This window comes from Fusarium oxysporum, chromosome III, assembly GCF_013085055.1.
Source record: "Fusarium oxysporum Fo47 chromosome III, complete sequence".
Taxonomy (NCBI): Eukaryota; Fungi; Ascomycota; class Sordariomycetes; order Hypocreales; family Nectriaceae; genus Fusarium; species Fusarium oxysporum.
Genome location: NC_072842.1, coordinates 4,584,025 through 4,597,936, shown reverse-complemented (window position 1 = coordinate 4,597,936; position 13,912 = coordinate 4,584,025). Strand labels below are relative to the sequence as shown.

General features: G+C 46.1%; 4 protein-coding genes across 4 annotated transcripts; 1 reads left to right on the top strand and 3 right to left on the bottom strand.

Annotated features, from left to right (window-relative positions):
- Positions 1-116: 116 nt before the first annotated feature.
- Positions 117-2,396, top strand: FOBCDRAFT_290923 (uncharacterized protein; the record flags this gene model as incomplete). The annotated part of the gene is made up of 2 exons (XM_059611776.1): positions 117-378; positions 891-2,396. 2 exons carry the CDS (start codon positions 117-119, stop codon positions 2,390-2,392), a joined length of 1,764 nt encoding a protein of 587 aa, XP_059464546.1. The 3' UTR covers positions 2,393-2,396.
- Positions 2,397-5,384: 2,988 nt separating this feature from the next.
- FOBCDRAFT_157926 (general substrate transporter) lies at positions 5,385-7,292 on the bottom strand. The gene is made up of 3 exons (XM_031177706.3): positions 7,153-7,292; positions 6,800-7,093; positions 5,385-6,747 (listed from the first exon to the last, which is right to left on the bottom strand). Exons 1-3 carry the CDS (start codon positions 7,265-7,267, stop codon positions 5,537-5,539), a joined length of 1,620 nt encoding a protein of 539 aa, XP_031048839.1. The 5' UTR covers positions 7,268-7,292; the 3' UTR covers positions 5,385-5,536.
- Positions 7,293-9,997: 2,705 nt separating this feature from the next.
- Positions 9,998-11,012, bottom strand: FOBCDRAFT_219443 (ThuA-like domain-containing protein). Its single transcript, XM_031177705.3, has one exon. It carries the CDS (start codon positions 10,830-10,832, stop codon positions 10,104-10,106), a length of 729 nt encoding a protein of 242 aa, XP_031048838.2. The 5' UTR covers positions 10,833-11,012; the 3' UTR covers positions 9,998-10,103.
- Positions 11,013-11,372: 360 nt separating this feature from the next.
- Positions 11,373-13,732, bottom strand: FOBCDRAFT_157923 (uncharacterized protein). Its single transcript, XM_031177704.3, has 3 exons — positions 11,829-13,732; positions 11,615-11,778; positions 11,373-11,564 (listed from the first exon to the last, which is right to left on the bottom strand). The coding sequence occupies exons 1-3, from the start codon at positions 13,363-13,365 to the stop codon at positions 11,478-11,480; spliced, it is 1,788 nt and encodes a 595-aa protein (XP_031048837.2). The 5' UTR covers positions 13,366-13,732; the 3' UTR covers positions 11,373-11,477.
- Between the last annotated feature and the right edge of the window lie 180 nt (positions 13,733-13,912).

The following is a 13,912-nucleotide window of genomic DNA, read 5'->3' as shown; positions in this document are numbered from 1 at the left end:
GACATTTGGCCTCACCACTTCAACATCACCACGGCACCATTGCAAACAGATAAACTTCTTCAGATTTATTCAGCACTCTTCAAGGCAGCATCTACTACTACTTTCATCAAGCCAGAATGGCGGATCTCCTTTTCCAGACGTTTCCTGCTCTTTCTCATAGCGCGCAAACACCACAAGCCATTATCTTGCGAGGCAATTACACATATGATGATACCGCAAGCCATGTTCCTCAATTACTACGACGCAGTGTCCCTGTCGCGATGAAGCAAGACGGCAAACTCCACCTCTATAAGAACGAAGAAGGGTTCCTCTATGACAAAAGCCCTACTGGAGGATGGGGGTCAACTTTCTTTATCCGGAATGGTGTTCACTTGCATGGTACATTCCGAAGTCAAGTCAGGCAATCATTTCTTATCTCTAACTAATGGTAATACCAGTTATACTACCTCTCAATTACTTGATTATTGGGAAGAATTTCCGCCCCTTGTCAGAGAAGCAAAATGATCTGGTTCCGCCTGTTGTTATACCTGGCAATGGATTTCAACTGCAGCCTGGAACAACAAAACTTAAGAGATTCATTAGAACTTTCTGGAGCACCATTCGCCAAGATTCAAAAGCCTTGAAAGCTCTTAAACTAAGCGATAAGCGATATGCAGATATCTTTTCTGAGCCGAACTACAAGTCCAACCTGGAAAGTGTTATTGACGGCCTTGTCCCTGAAGCAAAGCGATTCCTCCGAGATGGCGATTTTGGGCTGCAAGATCTTCTTGGGCTCCCAGACGCGACCGTTCTTTCAACTGCCGGACAAACAATTTACCTTCGTGTTTATCTCCACCTGGATGGAACTGACGAGGTCGGCCTCTATATTGGGCAAAGCAGTCGAGTCAAAGAGAGGGTTTATGAACATGAGAAGAGTATCAAGTCAACGGGAGGATACTCCCCTCACTATAGCATCGCACGCCAATCCCGACCCGATGACCGACAAACATTTTTGCTTTGTTTCTGGAGCCTTGATAATAGGGTTAGTCAACCTGTAATGGATATGGCAGAACAAACAATGATTTCGATGTTCAACACCTATCACGCATGGATTGCAAGCTCCTCCTCAAACTTTGGCTATAAGCCAGAATATCTAGCCGTGCATAACCAATGCAGGTATTTGCAGTCAGTTGCAAAGAGGACGCGAGATATCACAGGGTGGCAACATCACCTTGATGCTGATACCCGTGGCTGCAACGTCATGAACCCGCTATGGTTCTATCACTCTCTTAAGACTATAAACTGTTTCAGAATGTCCAACCTTGATCCAACGGTCCGCACGTACACGACATACAGGATGGCTTGCAAGTTCAACAAACAAGACGGCAACCGACACTCAACGTGTTTCTGGTACAACGATGAAGCTGGAAAATCTCATTCTATTACTTTCACTTTCCCCAAAGAATGCTTCCAGCTCTTTTTTCCTAAGTCTGGACATATAGTCTTCGAGATCATGGATGATCACCGCCCACATCCAGCCGCTTGGTTTGGCTGTCCAAGTGTTGGGAAATTTGAGAACTTTGAGCTACCATCTTGCTTGGGTATTCGCATTGAGTGGTTAGACGAACCCTTGCGTCAATGGCTGACGGTACCAATCACCAACACCTCTGGGAAGACAGACCCCATGCTGAGATGGACTAAAGCACTCACTATCATCCAGCTCTTGGAAGGGATCACCTGGTCAGGTCCACTGAATGGTCTCCAAAACTCCATTGACTTTGGCGGCATGCAAGTGGCAGTACTCAAGATAGACCATTTACAGCAAAAGTGCCAATGGCTTCCACGCCAGAGAAAGACTCTCCAAGCTCCTGTTGAAGCATCCTGGGATCAAAACTTCAAACGGATGGCGAAGGAATTCGGCAAAGGCGCGACGGTTATCTGTAGTGAACCACCCGCTCGTGGTGACGACTTCTGGAAAACCTCGGCAACTGAAAATCCTAACACTCGCACTAAGATGCGATGTGATTTCTGCAACTATGGTACAAAAAACCAACAGAACCGCACCCCATGCGAAAGAGATCCAGAACGCGCTGACATATGGGTATGCAAACGGTGTTCCGAGATGAACCGTCCATGTACGTTCACTCCTATAACTATATCGAAGGAGCTTTGGGGTTTTGATGAGCCCTTTCTCAATCCCGCTGGCTGGTCGAAGTATCCAACTGGGCCACATCGCAAACTTGCATTTCACCAAGCTATCCCGCTTGAGAAGCAGATCACGCTCACTGCAATACCAGAGCCATTCGGTGTGACACCAGAAACAACCGCGTTAGAAGTAGAGCGCGATGAGGAGGCAGGATTGAGCTATGAGGTTGAGGATATTGATGATGATGATGATGATGATGATGAATAAAAGGAGTTTCAAAGAAGCATTATGCAGGTTAGCTAAGGATGAGAGAACATGAGAAGTAAGGGAGTTAATTGAAAGGGGCGAATATGTTGCTTATTTGCTTAGCTCACTGCGAACAGTCTTTTGGAGGAGAATGCATGCGGGATTGAAAATGGACAGCTGCTGAAGAAAAAATGAGATACATGTTAGCTTGATAGCATACCAAATTGTCTGCTTTGAGGAGGTTTATAACTGAGGTAAAGGTAGAGAGGATGTGTATTAAAAGCATTATCCAGATGTTTATGAAATTGGATTCTCCACCAAAATCGGCCGCCCCACCATTTCGGGAGTGTCCAGATCAAGTATTCCAGCTTTGCCCCACCACCTTTAGGATCAACTTTAACTCACTTCAATTCCAGTCTCAGCTCAGTTCTAACCTTAGTAAGATTACAGTCTCAGATCTATTACTTATTGAGTATATTAAACAGCCTGTTCCTCCTCCCAGTTCTCACCTCCTGTCCTGGCTCCCGACATTATCCAATGAACTATCAATTGTCAAGCTACAATATCTCCATTTGCTAACTTAACATGCCAGTCCTGATGCTCACCTCAGTGTACATCCACACTCAGCACAGCTTTGTCTTATATGAGTTTAAAGTCAGCTTATGGAGTCTCAATTAAGAGACAAACCCAACTCCCGGCTTATATTGTAGATCCCATCTAGTTATTTCTGTATCTATTATTTATGTTTTGTTCCTTTTACTGCTGCAAGTGGTGAACATAGTTTTGGTCAATCACACCTCGTTTACTGTTAAGTTTCTGTAGAGACGAGAAGTAAATAAGTTATGGACAACTAGCGGACAATGAGGTTTCATTTTTGCTCAAAGTTTCTGCAGAGATAACAAACAAATGAGTTAAGGACAACAAGCGGACAATGAGATTTCACTTTTACTCAAAGTTTCAGCAGAGATAAGAAACAAATGAGTTACAGACAATATATCAACAATGAGGTTTCATCGCAGCACTGTAACAGCAAAGTGAGAGGCAGTTTATCGACAGCGACAAGGCTTACTGTCTTTGATCTCTAAAAAAGATACTGATTGTAGGTATAAGTATGGACATCATATTAATAAGCGCTTAGCAAAGTAAGTCTCTGTTAAACCACCAAGATATAAAGTTCTATCTCAGTTAACTCCTCGATTAGATCTTTTCTATAGAATGTGGCAGAATGATTCCTTTAATTTGCTGTCATATTTTAAGCAAAACTCACTAGAGTACAGAACCCGCCCAAGAGTTGACGCATTCAATTGTTGTTGTTCATACTTCCAGTAGAACTCACTGGAGTACAGAGTCTGACCAAGAGCTGATGCAGATGCGCCATTGCATGAACTGGCGTGATGGAATTGTTTTAATTAATTAGTATTAATACTTTCAGTAGAATTCACCAGAGTCCAAACTTTTCCAAGAGCTGCTGCAAAGAACTCTGAACTAAATACCTGGTTTTTATTCTGTAGTTAAACCGGTGTTGGAGTTGCATGCTGACAGCAGTCTCATCATAAGTTTATCCTAAGACCCACATAACCAGTTCCTCCTGGTTTCTACTATTACAACACCAAATGGTTTTTCTTCTATCTCTATCTCTTAGCTATTCTACTCCTCTCTAACTTTACTTTCTTAGCCTTGACTACATAGACATATTTAATGACCTGTAACTCATCGATAACACTCACTCTACTACATATAAAGAGAAACACCAATAATTGCAGACAAAAAATAATTACTGAGTGACTTACTGCTTGCTGTCTTTCTATCCATCTTCTCGTGTTGCAGATTGGATGCTAAATCCTGCACTGGGCGCTTCCAGCCTTTTAACTCTGTACAATCTGGCTGTTGAACACAATGTCGTAAATTACATAGGTTTACCTCTAAAGTATGGTTGCTGCTTAAAGTGCTGGAAGATATCAACGCTGGAGTTTGTCGACATCCAATCTTTAACAATTCTGCAGTTGAAACAAATTTATAAAATACCGAAGTTTACTTTTGCAGTATGGTTGCTGCTTAAAGTGCTGGAAGATATCAACGCTGGAGTTTGTCGACATCCAATCTTTAACAATTCTGCAGTTGAAACAAATTTATAAAATACCGAAGTTTACTTTTGCAGTATGGTTGCTGCTTAAAGTTCAGGATATTAATACTAGAGTTTATTAACACTGGAGTTTATCAACACTGGAGTTTATCGACACTAGAGTTTGTCGACACTAGAGTTTATTGACACTAGAGTTTATTAACACTGGGGTTTATAGACACTGGAGTTTATTAATTCTGGAGTTTATAGACACTGGAGTTTATTGACACTAGAGCTTATTAATACTAGAGTTTATTGATATCCAATCTTTGATAATTTATATAGGTGCTTTTACGATGCAGATCTTTGGACAGCAGCATTTGTATCTCCCTGCGTTTTATCAGACGGAGTTTAATACTGTTTTCATTGGAGAGGCAGCGACTTTTACGCATACTTGGATTTTTAGTGCGCTTGAGAGTGCGGTGAGAGGGAGTGTGCAGCTGTTGTTGGATCTGGGGCTTGTTGATGAGGCGAAACAGGTTACGCAGACATGGATGGCTCGTTGGATAGATGTGTAGATAGAATAGAACTGGCGATAACTACTTCTCAACTATCAGCTGTTAACAATAAAACCCTCATAAGGCATTAAGATACTGCCTTCATGGTTGTTTGCTATACTCGAGGGAGTCTTATCTCCTAGATCGACAAGGAAACTCCACCATGGACCCTGCTGGATGATGAAAGTACCCGAGCAGCCAATGGGCTATTTCACCGAATTTTGGTCCGCTCCCTGCATCGTGCAGCGTTAGGCGCTGACAACGCGTAAGTTTCCGATGATCTACAAGCTGACGGTGATGCAATGGCACCTAGCTATCGTCAAAGTCGCACAAATAAACATGTCACTATTTCCCAGATAAACAGTCACAAACATCAGTTGGAAGTAGTTTCTATAAGATATGTATTCATGCTAGACTACTAGAGTCATGGGAGTATCTAAAAGGTCATAGCTACAATCGTAGCTTCTATAGATGCGTCAAATCATGATAATAAGCAAAAGTTCAGTTCCAGCAAGCTAGAACAGAATGTCGAATGCCAGTTCGACCTTAGACCGCAGAGTCAGTCATGACTCCGTTCTCGCGCTCAGACTCGGAGTGAGACACCTTGATGTCATCGTCACTGCCGAAGCCATACTCGCGAGCCTTCTCGTGAACCTCGTGATCCTCCATGCGGGGAAGCTGCTTAGCAGCAGTCACGTAGCTCATCTTCTCAGTGTAGCCCTTGGCGAAGATCAGATCAATTTCCTCGAGAGATCGACCAGAAGTCTCGGGGTAGAAGAAGTAGATAATGGGGAAGAAGATGGCGTTCATGGCAGCGAAGAAGGCGTAGGTACCCCAGCCGTTGGTGCCAGTGCCATGAATCATGACGGGGGTGATCATGACGATGAAGAAGTTCCAGAGCCAGTTGGAGACGGTGGAGGTGGCGTTAGCCTTCGCGCGGGTCTTGAGAGGGTTGATCTCAGCGGGGTACAGCCAAGGGAGGGGCAGCCAAGTGGCACCGAAGAAAGCGATGTAAGTGAAGAGACCGACGGCAGCACCCTTGGAAGCAGAGGCAGTACCGGGGATGAGAGCGCCGAAGGAGAGGACCATAGACAAGCACTGGCCAACGGTTCCAATGAGGAAGAGCTTGCGGCGACCGATACGCTCAACGGCGAACCAAGAGGTTGTAGCGAAGATGGAGTAGATGATCATGTTGACACCGCCGAGGAGGAGAGCCAGGTTGTGATCGGTACCGATGGACTTCTGGAAGAGAATGGGGAAGTAGTAGATGACGGCGTTGCAACCGGAGAGCTGCTGCATCATCTGAGAAGAGGCACCGAGAATAAGACGTCGGAAGTGCTGAGTCTTGCCGCCAGTGAAGAGAGCAGAGAAGGGAGTCTTGCCGCCCTTGTGGCCAGCAGCAGCGATAGCCTTCTCAATGGTGGCCATCTGAGTGGTGACATCAGCGGAATCACGAGGCTGACCGTTGAGACCTGCTAAAATTGTCATGGCTTCTTCGCGGCGGCCATGAGTGAGGAGCCAGCGAGGTGACTCGGGAAGCTTCATCATCATGACGAGAACAATGCCGGCGAAAACAACCTGGAAAGCGATGGGGAATCGCCAGACGAAGGGAGCGGGACCATAGGTACAGCCGTAGTCGATCCAGTAGGCGATCAACGTTCCGATGGCGACGTTACCACCTTCAATGCAGATGAGTTTGCCTCGGTTGTGAGACTCACTGCACTCGGCCTGGTAGGTAGGGATAGTCGATGTGTTGACTGAGACGTTAGCATCAATGTACTCAACTCTGAGCAAGGCGGTGCAACTTACTTCCGTTTCCAATACCGGTGATACATCTTCCAATGATGAATTGCGCCGTAGCACCACCGCTAGGAGGAACAGCAGCGATCTGGATAATGACACCAATGATCATAACAATAGCACCGAGGAAGATGGACTTGCGACGACCAAGACGGTCACCAAAGTTGAGAATGAAGAGAGCACCGAGGAAACAACCGACAGCGTAGATGGAGACCACGAAGCCTTCGTATGTCTCATCAAGAACCTGGGGGAAATCGTCTGTGAAAGCGGGAGCTGAAATGATACCGGACATGACACCTTGATCTACATGAAACGCAACCGTTAGTCTTTGCTCGAAAGCACAGATACCCGGGGAAACATACCATAACCGAAGAGAAGAAAGTCTGTAGTAGCGACTATAGTGATGAGTCTTTGAAGACCCTTACCGGTCTTGCCCCAGTAGTGCGGCACACCATGCTCGTTGTCGACGTGAACCATGATGACTGATTTCTTAAGACCAGCTCTTGATGTTTGTTACAACTTCAAACTTAACTCAAGTCTGGGAGATTCACAATCCTTATAAGGACAATCAGCAACACCAGTGCCAAGTAAACTCTGGAGTCTACGTGGATCACTTCACCAAAGAGTAACCCACAGTTCCCCAATGTTTTTGGTTCATGTCACAGCATACAGTGGAGCAAATTAAGGATGCAACCTGATAAGCCGAGAATGACTCGAGGGAAAACCTTGGCACGGTGCAAGAACTTGGAGTACGATGAGGAGAAAATCTGGTCCCTTGAACCGATAACCTTAGATAAACACATGTGAAGGGTCGCCTCCAACCGAAGAGATTTTTAGCCAGTAGATTCATCGCGAATAACGTCACTTGGCACACAAGACGGGAGCTACGCTAACTCAGGGGCCCCGCTGACGTAAAGAACACTGGGTCTACTAACAAAACAGAGTGAGATTTATCGCTGGTGATAGCTAGAGAATAAGTTGAAAATTTTTAAATATGGGTAAAATGACGTTGAAGGGGCCTGGCGGGATAGATACGTCATAGGTGTTGGTGATCTTCATAATTTCCTAAAAGAGACAAGGACCCTTGAATCAAAATGCTCCATCCTCGGCTCTTTATCCCTGTACGTGTGTGTACCATTACATGACTAGATTATCCTCATACGAGTTGGAGAATGACGATTTTTAATGTATTCGTTCACCGCATTAGCATGTTTTGAGGAAAGATTGTTTCTGTTCACAGATAGAGTTGGCCATCACTAAGGGATCGTCAAGATATGATCGGCATGTCGACAGAAGCAACATAACCGAAATGAGCACGGAGTCAGATCTTGCGGAGTATCGTCTCAAACTCCAGAAAAAATAAAAAACAACCCGAGAATAACCATAATACTCCATACGGAGTAAGATCATATCACCGCAAGTCTCCCCTTTTCTCCAAGTTTTCTGTTGTCGTGATTTCTCACCCGCGCCGAGAATAATTGGGGAATAGTGCCGAGGTGTGTGGGGATTTAGTGGATAAGGTTTGGATAAGATTTCTGCGCTAAATTCTCGTAGCAACGTCATAAATTTCCTCAGGCGGCTATTCCGTCACTCGTGGCAAAAAAATGGTATCGGGTAGGACACGGATAATTGTTCTTCAAGATGGTAAATCGCCTTGTGAGGCTATTGCCACTGCCTATCTGGAAGGAATAAAAATTCTAGAAGATTTTTACTATGTTCTCATTGCTTAGAATTCTGAAAGTGCCGTGGCGATCGTTGAACCTGTATCTTTCACAGTGTATCTGCAAGGAGCTGAATGTGAGACTCTGCATGTCACAAAACATTCCAGAACCGAATCACAGCCAAGCAAAAGACCAAATACCGCTCAAAGCACAAATAAAGTGAAATTAACTCAACAATAAGCACGCTGATCTCATGCCTCATCCCAGTAATGCCCAGAGCGATTGTCATCACGAGTTATTTACAGGACCCTCATCGGTTATACAAATTGGGTCATCCGTGGATATCTTGTCCTTTTGATCTTCAAGCTTCTCCAGTGTTTTGTGTGATGAAAAGTGGTCAGTAAAGGACATATTACTATAGCTGTATAGGCATCACTTGGCGTGGTTCTGCGTGCGGGATGATTGTCGCTACAAGGAGTCAAAGCGGAGGCCATATTATTGTGAGCTGAGAATTTCCCCGTATTCACAAGCGAGGGATGGAGAAAACCTGGAGCAAATGGTGAGTTCAACGTTGGCATAGGGTAGTTTTCATTCCTATTGGGGTAAGACGCGTTATGCTATACGCGTTGAGCCGCGTCCTAATCAAGGCTAGCTGGTTCTAACAACAGGGTCTTGTTCTCTCGTCACATTGCAATCCTGACATCTCAGCAATTACTGCACATCTCAAGATAAGCTTAACAGTTAAACATCAAATACCCTGCTCAATAAATTGACTTATGCGCGTTTATCTTCTTTTAAAAACAACTTATTCTGTTGATCTTGTCTTTTCCCAAGATCAACGTGCCCAATTACCTCATCGGGAAATTCTCCTCGTTCACGCGTGCGGAGTAAAACTTCATGATTGGACCGCGTCTTGAGACATTATTGACTCAGTCGAACCAAACCGCCAAGAAGTCATCAGGAAAGATTCCTCCGATAATAGCTGAGTCCAGATATAAACTGGGTATCAAGCATTGATAACTCCACGTGCCCTCGGGCCAAGACTTGTTCCGTCCCTCCTGATCCACAATTCTACAGTTCCCGCTGTTGGTCTTGTTGCTTATCTTTCTTGGCTGGCTTGGAAGGGAGTTTTGAAAGTGGTAAGCCGACGTTGGAGAAACTCCGCAATACGACCCCGCGAAAGGCGACAAAGTTTATTCTTGATGCAGGAGCTGTGAAGATCAATGAATCTGCAGGGAACGGACCTTCCGACTGGAGGTCTCTCAGTCTTGGCGATACAAGTTGGCATTAAGAGTATATCTTGGCGGCGCAGTATCAAACATGACCGAAAACAACTCACCTGGCGTAGGGGAGAAAGAATTACCCCGAAGTGGTGGAGATCAGGCCGACTCGAAACTCAATTTTGACGACAACCTCGTCAAGAAATCGAAGGTCCCATCAATGGCCATCATTCACCCGCGATGATCAACCTGACTCTCGACTCTACAGATAAGCTACAGCGCACGATATTTGCTTTGAAACAGCTTTGTTTAAAAGATTTGGAGCGAGCAAAGCTACCGGAGGAGACTGATGCAGTGTCTAGTTCGTCTCTATCTGCGTCCTGTTCACCCTAATGGTTTGTATACCAATGTGTTCTCTCATGAAACATGCCCTCAATCCTTCTTCGCAGTCCATACCACAGCTCGGCGCAAGCTTTCCATGAACCATGCATTCTTATATGCCTCATCAAAATGGCCCAGAGCAGTGTAGTACACTCTTCCCTTTCCGACCGTCTGAGTCCACGACAGCGGAAAGCCGGCCGATTCAGCGCTCTCCTCGTTATCCCCCCGCACCGAAAGTAAGATTGTGCGGCCTTCGATACGCGGGTGAGATCTGAACGTATACACCTCGTCAAACCAGGGAAACTGACTCGCTGGAAGAGACTCTGTCTTGACAGGACAGGCATGAGCTTCTTCTGGTGCAGAGTCTGGACCAGGAAGAGACTCATATCCGTTGATGTAGTGATCGGCGGTTTCGACAGCAAGAGTCATCCATTGTGGCGGCGGGTGACCATTGAACACTTCGCCTAAAATCTTGGTATACCTGGCGTTTGTCTTCAAGCCTGATGTGGCAGCATGAATGCCTACAACACCACCGCCATTCTCGACGAAATTTAACAGAGAGGTGACTTCCTCTTCATTCAAATAATCGCCGGTGTTGTGTCCGAGAGCAACGACATCGTAGTCTGAAAGAGAGAGCAGTTCTCTTGAATTTTCAGTAGCGCTTATGGAGAATGGTAGTGAGTGGAGGGCTGAAATCAAGGTGGGAATGCAGTCATGACGATAGCCGCAAGTTTTGGTAAGTAGTAATACTTTGATCGAGCCCGGTGCTGTCGATGCCATTTTTCTTAACAGTCTTTGGTAGATTCGAAGATGATTAAAAGAGCTTCAAGGTAAGGAGCACGACGCAATCATGAGCTGCAAGGTCTATCAACTCATTTAAAGGAACCTCATTTAGCCATCACTGAACGATGCTGACGGACGAATAAGATGATGCAATTGTGGAGTGAGTCACGCACCGAGGCGCTGTGATTGGTGGATGAATTACGCTCCGTACTTGCAGAATGCTGACAATATCAGCATTCTCAAGTCTTGTCCCTCACCGTGACGCCATGTCAAGTATGAGAGCTTTGTGTTTATTTCAAGAAATGGTAGTAGCCGAGTCCTTTAGTGTGCACACAGTATCAAACAGAATATTGAATCTAGGAATGAGTATATGCTGTGAGTGGACTCAACCAGAGCTAGTGATACGTATCAACACTCCACAATCCATCCTTTCTCTACAACAGTACACCAGAGACATGTTTTGCCATGTCAGGGTCAAGAAAAGTCATTTAGTAGTACTGGAAAGGTTGTGTGGGAGAGGTAAGACAGATAGGTACATAATAAAATAAAAAGTTCTATTGCAAAGTCATCCAAGTCTATATGCTATAGCTAAACGCGAACCAATTCTAATCTCAGTGCCTTCAATCAAGTTTCTATATCTATCTATAGGCGGCTAGTGAATGGGTTAATCCTGCTAGGAGCATCCTGACCAAAGATTTCGGGATGGTCAGCCTTGATCATATCGGCACCCTAGGAAATATGTCAGTGAAGTCACCAGAAATGAGCCGAAAAGATCTTACCTTCTCTCCAATCATGTAAACAGAGTTCTGGATGCGGCAGTCAGGAATAACTGGGATGACGGAGGCATCAGCAATGCGAAGGTTCTTGATTCCGTGAACACGAAGGCGAGAGTCAACAACACCCTGATGGATGTTCTTGGAAAGACGTGCAGTACCGCAGGGGTCTGTGAGTCGTGTTAGTATACAGCTTTCAATAATTATGGAGTGGACTTACGGAAGCCAGTCTGGCTGCGGTCAAGTACAGCCCTCTTCATCTCCTCATCAGACTCAAGGGGCATTCTCCAAGGATACTCGCCAAGAACAATATCCTTGAAACCCTTACCAGTGGTGAGAACATCATAAGTCCAACGAACACCCTCGCGCATAGCAAGGATATCAAGATCATTGCCAAAGAAGTTGAGGTTGATGTTAGGCTGGACAAGAGGATCGTTGCTGTTGAGAGTGACTTGCCCTTCAGAAAGTGGACGTAGAAGATCGACGATGACAGTCATGTAGTTACCCTTCTCGGGAACGGGGTAGTGCCATTGGAAAGCAGTGCTGAACATGCCAACGAAATCGAGTTCAAAGTGAGGTTGGCCCTTGGGGCCGAAAGGATCGAGGCCGCCGTTTGCAGCCTTGGCTTCACGGTAGGATTGGTGCTGCTCGAGACGTTCGTCGATACGAGGAAAGCCGACGAGCTCGAGAAGACCAGAGCTGACAGGGCCGGTCTTGTCGCGCTTGTACTGAGCGACAGCAGCGCTATTGGCGGCACCATCCCGAAGGATGTAGTCCTCCAGACCGAAGCCATCCTTGACTTGGAGAACGAAAGGAACGATAGGGTGATCAAGAAGATGCTGGCCAACGTGAGGAGAGTCGAGCTTGATGTTGATGTCGTTCTTCTTGAGTTCCTGGGCGGGACCGACACCAGAAAGCATGAGAAGCTTGGGGGTTTCGAAAACACCCTGAGATAGAATGACCTCCTTGCTGGCGAAGACACTGAGCTCTCCCTTGGTAGCTGGGTTGATGACGGTGACACCAAGACAAGTGTTGGTGCGAGGATCAATGATCAGCTCCTTGGACTGAACGCCATAGAGGATATTGACATTAGGCTTGTTCTTGAGGTACAAGAAACTTCCCTGTCGCTGACCTCCATGGATAGTATCAACACAATGCGTAAGACCCCTCATCTCACCATCATAAATATTCTCTGTGAGGACTTCACCCTTGGAAACCCACGCTTCAGTCAAAGCATCACGCCAAGGCTGCATCTCAGGAACCAGATCAGCATGCGCAATCTGAATCGGACCACCCGTGCCAATCTTTCCCAGCTCAGAGGGATAAAGCCCCTCCTCATCATGATAAGTCGCACACTTGCGAAGATACTCCACACAACCCTCCCAATTCCAATCCTCGCCGCCAAAAGCCTCCCAGTCGTCAAAGGTAGGCTTGGAGCCGGGGATCCAGGTGAAGTAGTTGGCGCAGGACGAACCGCCGAGGACTTTTCCGCGGGTGTTGGGCTTTTCGATGCGCTCGTAGTCGTCGCGCTTGATCATGGTGGACTTGTAGGCCCAGTCGTGCTTGCTGCCGCGCAGGTTGAAGGCCTTGGACGGCGTGGTGATTTCGGGGATTTGGTGAGGGTTGGGGATGCCGGCTTCGATGACGAGGATGCGGACATGGGGGTTTTCGGCGAGGCGGCCGGCTACAGTGTTTCCTGCTGTGCCGCCGCCGACGATGATGAAGTCGTATTCATTTCCGTTTGCGACGAATGCCATTTTGTTGAGGATAAGGTTTCTGTGAGGGAGTTGAAGAGATGACGGGTCTTGTCAAAGAAGTGAGGGTGGAGGCAGGGAAGTTTTGGAGTAGTTGAGATGTTTGTAAGTGAAGTCTGAGTGATTGCTGGATTGCAAAACACCAAGACCCTTCAAGAGCCGTGATATTTATATATCTCATCTTGCAATGTCGTCACTGACCAAGTTCTCCATGTTCAAGATGAACGTTCTCGACATACGCGTCTCACGGCATCGAAATGCCGACAATTCTGATGCAACATTGACATTTGTTTCTATACGGATCTCTCGGTATTCAACAAGTGACGTATTCCCCATACGAAAACTCCAGCACTTTCGAGGCACAGTCAAGCCCCAAAGCGCCATAAAACCTCAAAACTCACAAATCCCGCACAAAACCCGTGTTACAAACAATCTGACAAAGATGCCGAGTCAGCTCCGGTGTCCATTTCTAGAACATCTTCGCTCGGGGTCCAGTTTTAGCGGCTCTTCGGCAGCGCGTGCACTAGCCGTAAGCAGTAATACTACCGGG

What these genes read in the sequence shown, in the direction of transcription:
- FOBCDRAFT_157926 (XM_031177706.3), bottom strand. Translation starts at nt 7,267, where the DNA reads ATGGTTCACGTCGACAACGAGCATGGTGTGCCGCACTACTGGGGCAAG. An exon ending in CTTTCTTCTCTTCGGTTATG is followed by an intron (nt 7,094 to 7,152) that starts GTATGTTTCCCC and finishes CGTTTCATGTAG; the next exon opens with ATCAAGGTGTCATGTCCGGT. An exon ending in CACCGGTATTGGAAACGGAA is followed by an intron (nt 6,748 to 6,799) that starts GTAAGTTGCACC and finishes CTAACGTCTCAG; the next exon opens with TCAACACATCGACTATCCCT.
- FOBCDRAFT_219443 (XM_031177705.3), bottom strand. Translation starts at nt 10,832, where the DNA reads ATGGCATCGACAGCACCGGGCTCGATCAAAGTATTACTACTTACCAAA.
- FOBCDRAFT_157923 (XM_031177704.3), bottom strand. Translation starts at nt 13,365, where the DNA reads ATGGCATTCGTCGCAAACGGAAATGAATACGACTTCATCATCGTCGGC. An exon ending in CCGCAGCCAGACTGGCTTCC is followed by an intron (nt 11,779 to 11,828) that starts GTAAGTCCACTC and finishes CACGACTCACAG; the next exon opens with ACCCCTGCGGTACTGCACGT. An exon ending in TTTACATGATTGGAGAGAAG is followed by an intron (nt 11,565 to 11,614) that starts GTAAGATCTTTT and finishes CATATTTCCTAG; the next exon opens with GGTGCCGATATGATCAAGGC.